Source organism: Zeus faber, assembly GCF_960531495.2.
Source record: "Zeus faber genome assembly, chromosome: 14".
Lineage (NCBI taxonomy): Eukaryota > Metazoa > Chordata > Actinopteri > Zeiformes > Zeidae > Zeus > Zeus faber.
Window position 1 is genome coordinate 24,217,184 of NC_137200.1, and position 17,116 is coordinate 24,234,299.

Below are 17,116 nucleotides of genomic sequence, written 5' to 3' on the forward strand. Positions count from 1 at the left end.
TGTCCTGCTCTCAAGGATGCAGGTATTTTGCCTCACAAAGGTTATCAGAATGTAATCGTTGGTGGTGCGCAGCACAGGTTTAACATCCTTCTGACACTAAATCAACACTGTCCCTATCCTTACACAAAAATCCTAGTTTCATCCATATGTTGTATTATCTGCCATTTTGTTCTTGTAAATTTCTCACCTCATCTCTATTGGCTTGACAGCCACTGCTATTAGAATCTATGGGCCTCTTTAAGAGCAGTGCACCGCACTGCGTATGCACGTTATAAGCAAAACGTCAGGACTCATTAATATTTCCTCACTTGAATCTGTTCTTAGAAACAAATTTAGAACTTCCTAAGACCACTTGCATGCACAAATCATAAATGCTTCAGAGCTGTAGAAAATGACATGGACTACATGCATTTGGGATATTAGAGTTACAAATAGTAAAAATGATTAAATATTCAATATTATGCCTGTCAATTTCTAAGATTTGTTCTCACCCACTTACGCATGTGGGTGACAAGAACAACAAATCTGGCTGATGGCCTGCGTCTTGAATCGGGCATGAACTTTCCGTATCCACCTTTTCTGTGCGAAAAGTAAGAATATTTCTCTGCACATGGTAGTCGCATCCCCTTGTCTCCTTCATTCAAAAGTTTGACTATATTAAACGCAATTTTGCACCAAAGCATCAGCCCGAGCCCACCTGTCTGCTTGAGTAGACTCCAGCTCTTGGAAGTACACTATGTTCTCGCAGGCCTCTCAGAGGACTGCAATGTCAGGACTGCCTTGTAAAAGCTTCCAGTAAATGGTGCCAAGTCATCTACTGGGCAAGTTTTGCAGGACAAAAAATAGCAACCAATAGAGAAGAGATTGATTATGGAGCTGTGTCAAGTATGTGCTCCTCACTAGTGACTGGCATTGAATCCCTGAAGTGGAACTCTAAACCGATGTGTTTCTGATAATTTATGGCTCATGCCTGGCAATTCCCACCACGCCTTATTCCAGCCAGCAATAGCAAATGCCCTGTGCCTCTGTGACGGACTGGCCTTCAACAGTAGAGATCTACCTGAGATGAGGCGGCCCTCGCAGTGACTGATGGCTGTTGTTATGACACTCGTCATGCACGTACTGGTTCATAGTTCAACTGAGGCTAAGGGCTGACCCTGGTCACAGGAGTGAGAGATTTGCAAGATTGCTCAGTGAAGGGGATTTGGAGAAGCTTTAAGGCAAGTTAAAGGCTTTAACAATTGATTGGACATCTATAAATAAAGAGCGGCTAATGATAGTTCAATCAAAATGTAAACAATACTTTCACAAGGGCTGCATCCTGGTTTGTGTGTGTTGGTTATTGAGTACATATTGCTTCTTGAAGGTCTGTCACATGATTGTGTCAACCTGTTATTATGAGAATGATTATAGCATTAGCCTAATGTCATCACTTAGAGGAAAAAGAGGACACAGTAATACCACCTACCATCGGGAGTGATGGTGGTAGGTTGTGTTTCCCTTGTTGGTGGTCATCAACAAGGCCTCTTCTGAGGAGTATTAGGTTGTGTAAGTAAAGTTGGACTGACTTTAGTGATTTATGGGTAATCACTTCCTTACAATTCTGCCTTTTTTAATACAGTAAAGCTTCCGGTGAAATCAAGAGGGGGAGCAGTTCTCTGTCCAGCGATACACGGGACATTAGTTCCTTTGAACCAAGCTTTTTATCCAATCATTTATACTGCAGTCTTGGAGAGGATTATAAAAAAATAAAGTCTATAAATCTGCTCACTGGGAAAAAAATGATGTATTGACAGATGTTGAGAGATTAAAGGGGACCTATTATGCTTTTCCTTATTTTAAGTCATATATATACTGTATAATGATACATTATGGAATGTTCAAATTAGGCGTGGCCACAGTGTCAAATAATGAGGTAAACTTATGACAAAGTAATGGCTGTAAACAAACCCTCAGGATTCCGACTGCACTGAACGCACCATTTCCAAAGCTTTTTTCTACTCTCTGTACGAGCTGACGTCAGCTGGTCACAGATTTCTTGACATGGTCATCTGCTGCATCCCATCCGCTGTGTGTTCCTCCAAACAAAACAAATTAAAATTGTGTTTTTTTTTATTGTAGATGTATTTATTTTATTTATTTAAATTTATTTCCCGACTTTTACATTAAACAAAAATACCCGCATGCGAAGATCGCGTCACGGTGTCTCCCACAAGCCTGGAGCACCGCAAACAAAGTGGGAACAAACTTTTAAATGAGGCCTAGTAGATCCAATATGAGTGAAGATTCAGCAACTGCAGTTATTATTTCTGGTCTCAAATTTGTTCAGAAACAGATTTTGGTGGACTGATGAGGTGAAATCAGTGAAAGTTACAGAGAAAATATAAAGAAACCAGGAAGCCATCCTCAAACCCCTTCTTGGCTCACAGAACTCGTGGTGTCTGGAGGGTGGCTACACACACTGAAACAGAGCATCAGGAACACAATGGATTTAGAGATATGTTAGAATGGCTCTAATGCATCATCTGAGTGGTATTTTCTGCAAAAAGAAAACCTCAGACGTATATTAACTTGTGGTAAAAGGAGCATAATAGGTCCCCTTGAAATTGCATCAATGAATTTCTCTCTGTCTCACTCAGCGAATATAATGCTTTTTAATGTATGATCTCACCAGACTTTCAGTTTCCCACTTTTTGGAACACCAAGTTAGTGCTGTTTCAAGACAGTTCTTGTTATTTTATTTCCCTCTGCAACCATTTCCATTCATGAACACCGCATTTTGAATTATAAATCCTAACACCACCCCCCAGTACAGCGCTCCCATGGGGTTGTCCTTTACATTTCTGTCTTCTCCACAAAGATCTGTGACAATAAAAAACACTTCTAATGTTCTCGTTGCAAAATTCAAATCATGGTGACTTAATGTAGTTATGCAACCATTGGTGTTTGTATTGTTAATGGCCCCAAAGTGTGTCAGGTTTATAGGTGTTTTTAATGTTTGTGTTAATAGTGATAAAATAGGTTTCCTATGGGAGAATGGGGCGTGAGCAGGAGATCCAGTCGTCATGAAAACACATGTACATATTTAGGGGAATTCCCCCACATAGCCCCCCCCACCTGGTTTCCGCAGCTACCAAGAGGCATTACCATGTGATGCCTTTGTGACGGCACAACTTAATGATGTCACAAAAACGAAGTAATGGATTGGTAATGGAAGTTACTTCAGTTTTGTTTACAGAAGAGTGTGGCGATATAGCATTAAGTCACAGTGGAGGGCGGTAATGCAACATTACAGCTCGATGCGAGCTGCCGTTAAAACACAAGAAGAAGAGTGTGGAGATAAACGGAAAAAGGTCTGTTATGCAGCAAATCAGGATGACAAAATATGATAAATATGGTGACATACTAGAGGAGAGAGGCTGATATTTGCAACACACATTTTCTAATTATTTAGAGTAGTATATCTCTCTGGTTGTCATTGTACAAGTGGGCTACAACAAAATTTGACCCATCCTTTACCTAGGAGTAGTGGGCGGCCGCAGTGCACCACCCGGGGACCAACTACAGCTCTTTTGCCGGTGCCTTTAGGGGCACCGGCAGGAGGATAAACCCCTGACATACGTGTCTTTTCCTGGCTTTCATCAGTGTTTCAACAGTACAGTTTCTGCTGTAATTGCTGTTTTAGACCAGAGGATGGCAGATATAGAGACCACTCTCATAGTGGTTATGCATCAAGGATTTATGATATTGTGTCCATATTTTGTTACTTGAAGCTGTAGAAGATATTTAGGAATATTCCATCTCATTCAGCTGTTTAATCTATAGCAGGTTCTTTAATGAAACAATGTGTGCAATTGTTGTTGTTTTTTTTCTCAGCAGAGGTTAAATATTTCCTGAGCAACTTCTGGTGGAGGGGCTCAGGTAAATATTTGACATGGGCAATAATTAATAGTGAATGCCCAAACAGTCAACAGTGATTTCAAAATGCCATGGCTGCCCTCGTCTTGTCGCCCTACACGTTATCAAGAGTTTGGGTGTTTTTTTCTCAAGGGAACGTTAAGGCGATGCTGCCCCTCCCCTCCCCTCTGAGCCAAATCAAGGTCTTTTGCCTCCTGCATCAGGGGCATTGGCGATCTTTCATGATCAATATTTAGTCCTATGTGTAATGCCTGTGAATATGCTCCTTATGATTTAGAAATTCAACCTACACGGCATCTTGCATCAGAAGTATACCAAAATGTTCAATGATCAATTCAGGAACAGTCTATAGGGCTAAAATAATGCTATTGGTACTCTGCCTATAGTTAAGCGTTTAGATCAGGTTAGGGGAAAGGAAAAAAAAAAGCAGGTTTTCGTCATCGTTTAAAATTGTAGTGAAATAAGGAATACAACAGACGACTTTATCAAAATGGGGGAAAAAAAAGATCAAATCTAAGAAACACTAACCCTGGCCATGTGACCACCCCTTTTCTAATGTAAAAATGGTCTAGATGTAAATTAAATCATTACGTTCTCATGACCCCAAACTCGAGCTCTGTTCTGTGAAAGGAAATGATAGGACTCTGTATTGGCTGATACTCTTAGGTTTAGATAAATAAAGTTGTTTAGGTATAATGTGTATACAGTAAAGTATATCACTATAGTCATTTGTTCAGTACACAGTTGAAGAATGTTATGACATTTATCCATTATATACCTTCAGTACGTGCCGTTGTCTAAGAGCAGTGCTGTCTTGTTTGTGCACGCTGTCTGACTGTTGTGTTTTTTGTATGTGACAGGGTGAAGAGGGGCCTCCCAGTCTGGAGTACATCAAGGCGAAGGACCTGTTCCCCCAGAAAGAGCTGGTGAAGGAGGACGAGAGCCTTCAGGTGAGGAAGGAATGCTGCTCCTTTATCAGCTCTTGAAAAGCGCCTCTGTGAAAGCATAATTTCTTGATCGTCGCTTAATCACCGGTCTGGAATACTGCTTGCTCTGCAAAGACAACAATCTATTTGTTGGTGGATTAGGTAGCCCGTGGTGAAGAGTGTATCATGTGGCAGTCAAGCTAAATCTGTCTCATGGTGTGGTGCAGAGGTTAAATATTTGTCTACCTTCTAATTCAGCCAGACGGCTAGCTTAAAGCCTAGCCTAGCCCACCGGGCCACGACTCAGGTTGACTACCAATGATCAATAACTAAGGCTTCGATTTCTACGTTAATACCAGTTCTCCTTTAATAAAAAAGTGCATCAATAATAAAAATAAAATGCTTATTTAAAGCCTACTAGCTGTTAAAGAAAACATATTAAATTTACATTAGTATTGCAGATACTGCAGATGTCAGTACTCCTATTGGTATTGAAAAAAGTTGTACCTTGTATCACTTCAAATTGTAGCTCTTGCAGCCACACCTTGGCAGTGTTGCAGTGACACGGTTACAGAAATCGAGTCAGTCAGAGAGCTGCAGAGGAGCCGCGGTCAGTGGCGTCTATGACCCAGCAGGCTGCAGTGGGCACTAATACTACAAACAAAGAAATAACTTGGCGAGAACGAACCACCACTGAGCATCCCCCAAACACTTGTCGGTTTACTCAAAATCCAGGAATCTCACGTTTTGTTTTGTCACTCCACGTCACATCACTGAGGAGCAGTATGATCACAATAATGAGATGAACTGTAAAATAAATGTGTGGCAATGCATTGTGGATTACACTTATGAGCATGATGTGCCGTGTTTGCATACCACGATATTTCACAGGATATTGTGTCAGTGTGTCATCCTGGTACTACTGCATGTTATTTCAGTATGCTTTCCGACAAACTAAATGCTAACTCTGTGTCCTAAATATTATGCTAGTATGCCACTCCAGATGCAGTGTGGTATTTGGGGTTTGTGAACTGGTGAAGTCTTTGCTCTGTGGCCTTGCACCATCGCCACACCAAAAACTCAAGACGGAGGCATTTATTTTTGCCCTTCTTTGTTCTTTTCTCTTTAAGCTCCAAGGAGTTTAGAAACTCGGGCGGATTCGACAGAGTGAGAGGAACAAATTTGTGTTTATCCAATTCTGCCTCCATTCATCAGCATTCGGCGCGGGAAAAAGTTAATCATGCATCGCAGTGTTTAACGAGGCGCTGACATTTTCAAAGATTAGTTCAGCTGTCCACTCTGCCTACAAGTGATTTAGCAGAGTGCTAATAGAAACATATATATTTTTTAAGTTAGATAAGAGCGCCTGAGTAAAATGAATTGCCCAATCAGCCCTCCCACATTAAGGCAAGGCCTTAATGATACAGGGGGTTTAATTGAAACCAGAGGCTGGAAAGGTTTTGTGTTCGTCAACCTCGGTGAGATTATTCGGCACCTCTTTGATGGTTATCGAGAAGGTTCAGACGGTGGATCTGCCTCTTAAGTTGTGACTACAAGTCAGTGCACCACTAGAGAATAGAGAGAGAATAATTGAATAACAATGCAATAATGGAATGTTATACTTAGGTTGAATGCAATCATAATATTATATTAAAATTGTTATATTATAACAATATTAAGATAATTATTTATACTACTTATAATATAGTTATTAGAGCTATTATCAATTCTGCACAGGTAAAAAGTATAAAATTAGATAAAATGTCCAGACATGATTCATTTAGAATTTTAAATAATAAAACAATTAATTGAAAACCGTAACCTCAAGAAAATGTTCAAAAAACAAAAGTGGGTTTTACCCTTGTTAGTGCAGATGCTGGTGGCTGGTCTGCTGCCCTCAGGGAGGTGTTTCCAGAGCAGACAGACAGCTCGGTCACTCTGACATTTTCTATTTGACTGATGTACGGCTTAGAGTGTCCTGCCTGAGGCTGTCAACAGGTTTCTTAAAGCTCAGTAACATAAGTAGGTGCCAGAACAGCATGCGCGTTAAGCATAATTAGGGGCCGCCTTAAAATCTATCGAAAACAAAGCTTTTACTTGCTGTGATCTTCATTGATCGACCATTTGCTTTTTTTCCGTGAACTCCACCGACGAACGGCAAAAATGTTTAATGGGTCTCAATGACTTCTTTCTCTAACCACAATGAAACAGGGAATTGGTCGGGGCGCGGGGGCGGGGGGCTAGCAGTTCAAAAATAGAAGCATGACATTCTAACAAATACGATCAGAGCCCGCTGTATCTTAAGCTCTATTTAGGGGCGTAAAACATACATTTCTACATGTTCTGAATCAGAAATCTACTTCTTCCGATCTGCCCCTGTGGAGCAGCGCATTCCCCGGCCGATGTTTTCCCTGATCACTAACGGCAATTTCTGACGACCAACTTCCCGGTTTACCCGCCAGCATGGGTGTATTTCTGGCGTTGGTTTATTCCTCCTTCCCTCTCGACGGTCGTCTTCCTGTCGGGCAACCTCACATGGTTTGTCTGGGTTATCTCCTGAGTTCACACCAAAATTCACACGATCTCGCTCAGCCTCGTCTCATCTGCGGTCTCAAGTTACTCTCTCACCAAAAGCTGTAGCGCTGAAAAATGTTTACATCCACGGTATTTAATGCCACACCGCTCTGCTGCATCTCTTCCCTCCTTTGTGTGCATCCATGTGTTCACAAGCGTGTGTGTGTGTGTGTGTGTGTGTGTGTGTGTGTGTGTGTGTGTGTGTGCGTGTGCGTGTGCGCGCGCGCAGTGCGTGCAGCCTCATGGAGAGCGTTTGGACCGGAAGTCACGACTCGGGAGCCGAGCAGGACGGCGTTATTCATAGGACTTTCCCCTCCCCTGGCCCCCCGCCCCCCACTGTCCTCTCCTCTCTGATGTTGGCTAGCACCGGAGAAGCTTGACATAGTATCTTGTGCCGCTCTAGCAAGCTGCCAGTGACTCACGCAACTACCCTTGAAACACAGGTTGTTTAATGCAGAGCCAACGGCTGCACAGCATGCCTATCGGGACACTCTCGGTTGCACGTGTTTACTCCGTTCCAATGTGGAGCAGCACTGCTGCACAGCCACATTGACTTTGGGAATTGATTCCACAGTCGAGGCAATATTGATTTCAAATTGTAGTTTCATCACAGTGAGTGAGTACTCGCCCCCGCCGACCCAAGAGAAAAAAAATCAAAGGTTTTAAAATGCATCCAGATTTTTCTGAATACTATATCTACTATACTGTAATATATTATACATGTGAAAGGGTACCTATTATGCAAAACTCACCTTTTTCAGTGCTTGTGCACATACATTTGGGTCTCTGATGGGCCTACTAACACACAAACTGTGGAAAAAGACAACTCAGTTTTGTGAGCTATTTCAGAAAACATGTCCTAAAACGAGCCGTTCAGCTTTGCTGCCCTAATATACTAGCTTGGGAACCAGACCAACCTGCAGCTCATGTTTCATTTGCACTGCAGAATATGTCTGATGCGCCCGCCCATTCAAACAGTTTTCCACCTGACTTTGCCACGGCCGGGCCAATCACAACTTTTTGTCTAATATGGGGCAGGTTTGATACCATGACGATGCGGAGGAGAACTGTTGAGGCGCACCTTACCAAGATGGCTGCAGCTGACGTGGAACGGTCTGTTGAGTCCTCTAGGGTGACAGTATTAAACCAAATGAACAGTATATTTTCTCTTCAAAGCTTTTCTTAAAAAGAAACATGTGCTGGTCGTACTTCACACAGGATTTGGTAGAAGTCTAATTGCCAATTGCCAGTCTATGTTTTCTTTAAGAGGCCTGAATACCGCATCTCTTATTTTCTATTTTGATAGTAGCCAATGCTGCCGAGATGTTATATGAGAAATATGTTCAAATTGCAGCCTGTTTCTCGAAACATCTTGCTGCTGAATTTGGAGCAGCAGGAGCTGTACTTTTGCTTCGGCGATTACACATCAAGCAGGTTTCAAGCGGGGAGCTTTTCTGACATTTTGCCCTAATCCCCCCCAATCTGCACCGCTGCATGGCCTCTTTTCTTTGCCATGCATCAGTTTGTCGTCCTCATTGTGACTCAGCAGATGCATGCTAATGTGAGATGAGGTAATGCATTACATGGTCTCTAGGCAACGCTGTAATGGAATAAGCAGGCCTGCACCTCACCGTGTTCTCCCCGGTGGCTGATTACAGCAAGAGAAATACTTATTTGTTCACTTAGATTAATGGATAATAGAATTGTTCAAATTAATTAAAAATACAATTCGCAGGAAAAAAAACACTCTTAACAGCTTCCTTAATGAATTCTATGATGCGGAAATGAATCGAATGAGGAATAAATGAATAAATATGAGGTGAGATGAAATGATCAACATGGTTTGACTGAGAGCGAGATGGCATGTGGGTGTTTGCACGTCATCCATCCATCATCCACTTCATGTCTTGTTTTTATCCAAAAAACATTCACTTTTGGTAAATCACAAAACAATTCCACAGCATTTCAGATAAAAGTTCCCAGTTCATCTCCCGTTGTGAGGAAAAAGAACAGCGTCCATGTTTAGTAGTGGTATACTCCTCCTGTTTATAGATGAATTGAGACATCATTTAGAAAGTTGGCAGCCGCCCCTCGCTGCCAACTCGTCCCGTGGCCGAACCACTGAAGCCGCAAACGTTCCGCCTCAGAAAATGAAAAATGTGTTCTATTATCCTCTGATGGGAACCAATTATCTTAATGCAGGGTCTCATTCCATCTCCACCCTGAGCCGGACCACTCTGGTATTTAAAACGGTGGAACCAGGAATGTTAATGGAAAATTTGAGAGCCCCACGCAGTACTGTCAACACTGTTGTAGACACTGATGTCGACCTCCCAGCCCACTCTGCTCACTCAGGCTCAACGGCAAATCCCTCTGCCCACAAAACATCTTTCGATAAAACCGCTGCTTGCTAATTGGATTGCTGCACGTGAAGACTGCCACTCCTTTCTGCTCTTCCCTCAGATTTCTGCAGTAGAACAGCACTCAGACCAGTGCAGTCCAGCTGTCTGGCTCATTACCACCCTAGCCGGTTTATTTCTTTATGAATTTTAAAGACATTGAGCGTTTCCAATAACCAGCTGTTTGTAAAAGCACTTGCGCACCTTTGGGACTTGCAGACTTTTGGGTCTTGGGTGTGTACTTTCCGGGGGGCATCCCCGATTTGGACCCCCAAATGATTCATAGTTAAACTTCACCTTCTCATACCTCAACTTCACATTTTTTATTTTATGCAGGGTTCTTACCAGGTCCTTGAGGTGCTCGAAGTGCTTGAATTTTGTCCTCGGAAATTGAAGTACTGGAATACCTTAGATATAGCCCCTTTTCTTGCTGAAGTGCTGGAAATGATTCCCCCTGGTTTTGTTATTCAAATTGTAACGTAATAAAACATTTCTAGAATCACTTTTACGACATAGACTATGCCAGTGAAATGTGAATTGAATCCAGCATGGTTGGACACTTAATAATAATAAAAAGAATAGTAAGTGACGAGGAGATTATTAATCGATATATAAATATACTAATATAAATAATACATGAGATTATAGTTAATAATGAGAGGTTTTTGTTATGTGTCCTTGAAAATGGAAAAAAAGTACTTGTAAGTCCTTGAATTAAATTTTGTTGTTCATAAGACATTAGCACCATTCGATAATATAAAATAATGACTGTTTTTTAAATCATAGTTTCACTATTATCAATCGAATTATAGTAGAAGACAGTTAAGGAAGTTTGGGCTAAATCATATCTAAGAAAAAAAAAAAATCTTGTCAGATTTGGGGTCCTCTGGGCTAAATTGTATCATGACCCTGGCCTTAATGCATATGAAATCGAGGGTCCTTGATATAAAAAGGCTGAGACTGCCTAATTGCCTGATGTCTCACAGGAGAAAATAACAATGGCCTTAGCAAACAAGACACCCAAACACTGTCCTTACTTGCAATAGGCTCTCAGACACTCCCAACCTTGGTTAAGTTCTACATTATGAAGGTTGCTGATTCAAGTCAAAGCGGCTTGACTTGGCTCAGTGAAGTTCATTGGGATTAAGAAGGCCAGTGTGTAGCGTTCCTCTTTCCTTCTGCTGCTGCTTTTCTAAACAGTGGCTGTTGTTGTGTCGTCCCCAGATACCGTTCCCAGCTCTTCAGGGGGAAGGGGTGGAGTATCTTGGCCGCGCCGATGAAGCCATCATCGCCATCTCTAACTACAGGCTTCACATTAAATTCAAGGATTCTGTCATCAATGTAAGTGCACAGTGAGAATGTTGGACGCAAAGGCAACTGGAAGAACCGCAGGCCTCAGTTTTATTGAAAATGGCACCAGGAAGTGTTGCGTCATTCAGTGTGGCGCGATGGGCAGTGCCTGAATCCACAGCATGAGAAAGGACGCTTTACAGCATGAGTTTTAAAATGCTCATTTGTGTAAACTCTGGCTGGGTATAAAAATTCAAAACTTTAATAGGATCTTGCTCAACGCTTTACTATTGAGAAACTTACCGCTGTAGTTTACTTTTATTTATGGCTCGCAAATACTGAAGAGACAAACTAATTACGCAACAAACTCTGGTGTTGAATTCCACTATTCCACTATTTGGATGATAAATGGCATAAGTATAATTTGTTCAATACTTAGTTATGAACAGTCATAAATGATTTTAATAGGGCCTGGCTTAAAAAATAGCGAACCTATCCTTTGAGGCCTAGATTCCGATTTCAGATTAGGAGTAAATGTGCTATGAACATTTCTTCTTGTTAAAAATATGTATTAATTTCAAACAAGTGTTTGGCCTTTAGCTTTGTATCTCCAGTATGAAAAATAACATTTGGATCATTTAGGAACTGGTATTTAATTTAAGGTATTGGTTTCCATATTTAAAACGTTCCAATGATACCCAACCGCAATGTAAAGGTAACACATAATATGTTGCAAGTCTTTCTAGCGGTTATTCCAGCACGTTGACCGTTTCTGCAGCTTTAACGGTCACTGGATCACCTCGCCCGCTCCGAGTTGGCACGCCGTGTGCCAGGCTCGTAGCGTGGCGCGCGGGGCGCCTGTGATCTGCCTGGCAGGGAAGGTTTAACATGACATCCAGATTCCACAGGCCAGGCCTCCAGCTGACGCCAACACCGGCGGCTCGTACTCCCGCTGACGTCAGGCCTTGTTCAAACACAAACAGCCCAATTGTTTGCATTCGCTGGCAGTGAAATCACTTATACTTTCCCCGAGTGGCTCTCGTCTTTTCCGATCGGCCTCGCCAATTTGTTTTAGTTTTCTTTAAACATAGATCTTAAGATTTTCTGCATGCGGTCACGGCTTGGTGCGCTTCAGTCCTTTAAACTGTTGCATGAGCGTTTGAGACGGTGAGTTTGAAGGCGTACACAGCTGGTCTGAGAACAGACGCTCACCTTGACCCTCAACATGAGGGAAATCTACCTGAACGCCAGCGAGCCAACGCCCCTCTTCACCCCCCTCCCTCCCACATCCTACTGCTTCCATGCTGTTCTATTTCGTGTTTCTCACCGGATCTATCTACCTTGCGTAGGCGCAGTCGGGAATCGTATTCGTTTCTTTGTTGATATAAAATTCTCGACTATGCGTGAGGTGGATAGATCCAGTATGAATCACTGCCTCTTATCGTCCATCCACCTCTTTCATGTTTTTGCCCCGCTTTATTACTTTAAACATTTTTTCCTGCTTTTGCTTGTTTTTGTTTTTGTTTTTTTCTTTATTTTTTGGTTTAATAGATTTTCCATTTCCTACTTTTCTGTGTGTCTCCTCTTCCTCCTCCTCCTCCTCCTCCTCTTCTCTCACCCTCTCCCTGTGCTCCATGGTTTCACTGTGTTTTAGACCTCCCCAGGTGTGGACAATGAGATATCTGTGAGTACCGTGTGAACCGACAACACCCTCCGCCACTGTCTAGACAGCTTTTAGCGTTGAAGCTTGGCTTTCTACAGGATTTAGTTGCACATGGGACAAATATGATTAAGCCTTTCAATCAAATGCCGTCTTTGTTTGGCGTTTTTTTGTCTAAGCCGTCATATGGATTTTAGTATTGCTAGTCAGCCAACACTGGCTAAAAACGATCCCCTCTATTCATGGAGGCACTTTGTGCACTTTAAAAAGCCAGAGTCCTTCTCAGCCAAATAGCATGAAGCAGGGCTGGGCCGGTTATTTCATAATCGGGCGATTGGCGGTTAATAAAGTTTACCGTGCATTGCAAAGCAAGCATTGTTTTTAATCTCCCTTTTGTAGTAGACTTTGTAATAATATTGATAATAGTGATGGTGAAGACTGAAGATGAATTTGGACTCAACTAATGAGTTGAGAACGTGTACCTCATGAATATTCAGAAATTGCGCAGGAAATAAACCCGCTCCCCGCTGCTTGTCTGGACTTTCCGTTCTCCTTTGTCCTACTGACTAAATAAAATAATTTATTCTGGGCTGTCGCTCATTAGAACACTATAGTTGCAACGTTATTCTCCTGCAATGATTATAAAAAATAATGTCGGGAAAGGAGTTATCGTCTTTTCTCCCCACTAAAACCACACAGTGGGGCCCGCCATAATATGGTTATTATTTGGGCTTATATTGTATTTTATCCAAAGTTGATAATTGATATTCGGATTTTGAATAAAAAAAGGCTCCGCTCTCAACTCCACTCTGCCGTTGCGCATCTCTCTTGGAGAAACAGTTCCCCCATCCGTACCCCACCTTCCAACTGTCCCCCACAGGGCTCTGTCAGGTCGGGGACGCCTCTTTAAGTCCATATACACTATAAAACAGCTGGGGGTTTTTTCAATTAAATCTTGATGCCCGTTCACACAAAAAAGAAAAACGATAATGCCAATCGTTTCGATTATTGGGTGACGATCGATCGACAGCAAAAATGTCATGGCCAGCCCAGCCCTAGCATGGAGTGGTTGTTCACCTCTTGAGTCACGCAATATGTACTTTGAGTCATTGCTGAATCGTCTTGGATTAAGACCAAGTGAACGGATTGGACCTTAACACTCAAGTCCGCAGTGTCACTGAAAAGCTTTTGTTTCATTAGAATAGTGAATCAGAAGGCAGGATAGAACGAGATATTGATCCAGCAAGTCTTATAGATATTGAACAGGCTCCCCTGAAAGCTGTGATTTAGCTATTTTGTTTTTATTTTTGGTGGGAAAACTGAGAAGGTCCGCGGAACATCAGAGACGCCACAGAATCGCGCCGACCAACCTGCGCTAATCATGGATTTGTAGCACAACTATTGCTGTAGCTGGATCTGTTGTTAAGCTAAAAAAAAAAAAAACACAACAAGAGGCAACCAAGAAGTAGTCACAGCGGGACTCCCCAATTTTACAGCATTTAATTTATGAACCTAAACTTTGCCTTAACCCCAAGCTCAACCTGACCGTATAGCTCACAGATAACCCTGCCCTCAGCTAGCTGTCCTTGAAAACACTTTTTTTTTGGGGGGGGGGGGGGGGGTTTACATTTTTATCACAGCTTTCTGGAGTGCTGATTGTCAAAAAGTGAGAGGGACAGAAAGGGTTAATAAAGGACAGAGGAGACAGAGCCTGTGTTGTGTGCCAGGGTCTTGCTGGGTGACTGACTGCACTAGAGCAAAGAGCAGCTGTTTAATACATGCGCTAGCTGCCGTGACCCGGCTCAGCCTGATTAGACCTGCTCTCTGTCGCCCCCTGCAGGTGCCTCTCAGGCTGATAGAGAGTGTGGAGAGCAGGGAGATGTTCCAGCTGCACATCATCTGCAAGGACTCCAAAGTTGTCAGGTAATGAGGCATGCGTCACGATAACCCCACTGACCTGTGTTATATGTGGGATATTCGCTGGAAACTGCATATAGAAGAGTACATGATTACAGCAAATACATTGAAAGGCTTTTTCTTATAAAGTGCCAGCTAAATATGGTATGAAATATGGTATAAATTAACTAAATAATCTTACGGATTACCACTTTTCCTCTCTCAGTTTGGTAATACATACCTACACACGTAGGCATAGCTTCTCACATTTCAATGTGAAAGTCACAAACAATCACACAACAGTAACTACCACAGTACTCTACACAGTACAGTATAAAGGTAGAGATTTATTTATTTACATTTACATTTTCTCATTTAGCAGATGCTTTTATCCAAAGCGACTTACAAGGGAGAATAACATTCAAGCTACATTGCGACAGAGACAAATGTCAAATAAACCCTCTTCTCTTCTAAAACATCCGAAGATTTCCCAACTCTTTGAACCTCACGGCCCTGTGTTTCCCGCGACAGATGTTCCACGGAAAAAACTTGTCTCCTTAATGGAGCAACAAAATGATCAGGCTCTTTGAAGACTGTGGGGGGATAAAAACACTGAGCATCTAAATCGGTTTGGATTCAGAACCCATGTGGGGATTGCTCGCTTCAAAAAGAAGCCGAAAGGGACTCGTCGAAAGCTCCGGTCCCCCTCCCTAACGTACACGTTCTTGTCTGTGTCCAGATGCCACTTTTCCACGTTCAAGCTGTGCCAGGAGTGGGTGAAGCGTCTCAACAGGGCTGCTGCCCACCCGTCCAGGCTGGAGGACCTGTTCGCCCTGGCCTATCACGCCTGGTGCCTGGGGGGCAGCACGGTCGACGAGGATCAGCACGTGCACCTCTGCCGCCCAGGTGCGCGCACACACACACACACACAATGTTGTCTTGCATATGCGTTCTATGGTTAAATTACAGTTTTGAAACTTTTTAAACGTTTGAATTGTATTATGCGTTATTGATTCCAGACTGGCACTTTGCGTAGACGCATTGCTGCTGCATTGAGAATTGCCGCTGAGTTAAACCGTACTCTGTGCTCCCTCTAGTCAACTGGTTATTTGGCCCTTTTTTAAGAACATTTCAATTTTGTTTCTAAATTTATCTTGAACTAAAAGTACCCTGAAATACGTTTCTAAAATGAAAAACACATTTCCAATTGACAAGTCAGGAAAAACTCTAAACTACAAAAAAACTAGTCAACATCTCATTAAAGTAAACTGATAATAAAATGTGATGCCTGTACTTTTGGTACACATGCAATACACATATGATCCAAAAGCAGTTACCGCACAGGAATTGCTAGACTGTAGTTGTACAACGAAGAGTCCTTGGGGTGCTTTTGCAACCTCATTTTGCTGATTTCAAAACCGGTTTCCTGCACTCAGGTGATCACGTGCGCCACCGAATGGAGATGGAAGTGAAGAGGATGGGCTTTGACACGCAGAACGCCTGGAGAGTGTCAGACATCAACTCCAACTACAAGTATGTCGCAGACCTGACGAGGGGCCTTGCTAAGGGAGGCCCCCCAAAAGTTTCAGTATTACTTAAGTAATATTTAAATACTTAAGTAAAAAGTGTTCTTCTCATGAACGACTTAAGTATTACTATTTTACTTGTATTATATATAACGTTTTCACTGATAATGATGTTTAATGCATTATCACTAGAAGTGTTTAATCAAAAGACATCCCTTATGTATTTGACGGCGACTCGTGTTTTGGGTCTCAAGTAGGCCGAGGTCATTTTTCAGTTTTTTTTACACGTTTGAAAGTGCAGGTTTTAAGCTTTGGAAAACGTCATACATTGAAATCAGAATATATTGGAAGGAGATATGCTTATTTGAGTGTTGGTACACCTAAACGGATCTATCAGGGAAAACGCCCCTCCTGAGGTTTTTCCCACTTCAGAGGCAGGTAATGGGTGGGAACAATAGCTGGTTAACTCCAACCCCAAGCGCTCCCCCACTAGACTTCCTGTCATTATTAGTGGGTTAAGTGTGTGTAAAGTATGTAGAGTATAAAAAATAACACATGAAAATATATGATACTCTCCCTGAGTATGTTATTTATTTTTTCGATAATATTTATATCATTAATTTATAAAAAAAAAATATATATATTGGAAAATGCATAATTCAGGTTATTCCTTTAATTTTAAATTGAAGTTACTTTTTTTTTTCATTCTAAGTTCATGCTCACTATGATATAATGCCCCCTCTATTATTCTCTAACTTCCAAACATTCCCATTTTCTGTATTTATTGCTTTATAACAATGATTGTTTTAAGAAAGTGGCGCTTTTCAGATCTTTCACTTTTCCAACCTATAACCAGACAACATTTCCCAGAATGCAAATGGGGGGTCTTCTCAGCCATTTGCATTCTGGGAATGAGTATTTTCTGGG

The 17,116-nt window shown here is 42.0% G+C and overlaps 1 protein-coding gene across 8 annotated transcripts in view; it reads left to right on the forward strand.

Annotated features, from left to right (window-relative positions):
- The window catches only part of mtmr4 (myotubularin related protein 4), a 52,122-nt gene that overhangs the window by 21,346 nt on the left and 13,660 nt on the right, over positions 1-17,116 (forward strand). For 6 of the 8 annotated variants that reach the window (XM_080014095.1, XM_080014096.1, XM_080014098.1 and 3 more), the window contains 6 exons: positions 4,779-4,868; positions 11,042-11,158; positions 12,762-12,791; positions 14,608-14,690; positions 15,403-15,569; positions 16,100-16,196. In XM_080014095.1, the coding sequence (XP_079870221.1) occupies positions 4,779-4,868; positions 11,042-11,158; positions 12,762-12,791; positions 14,608-14,690; positions 15,403-15,569; positions 16,100-16,196 (584 nt within the window). The remainder of the gene's footprint in view (positions 1-4,778; positions 4,869-11,041; positions 11,159-12,761; positions 12,792-14,607; positions 14,691-15,402; positions 15,570-16,099; positions 16,197-17,116) is intronic. The other 2 variants (XM_080014094.1, XM_080014099.1) reach the window with 1 other exon arrangement.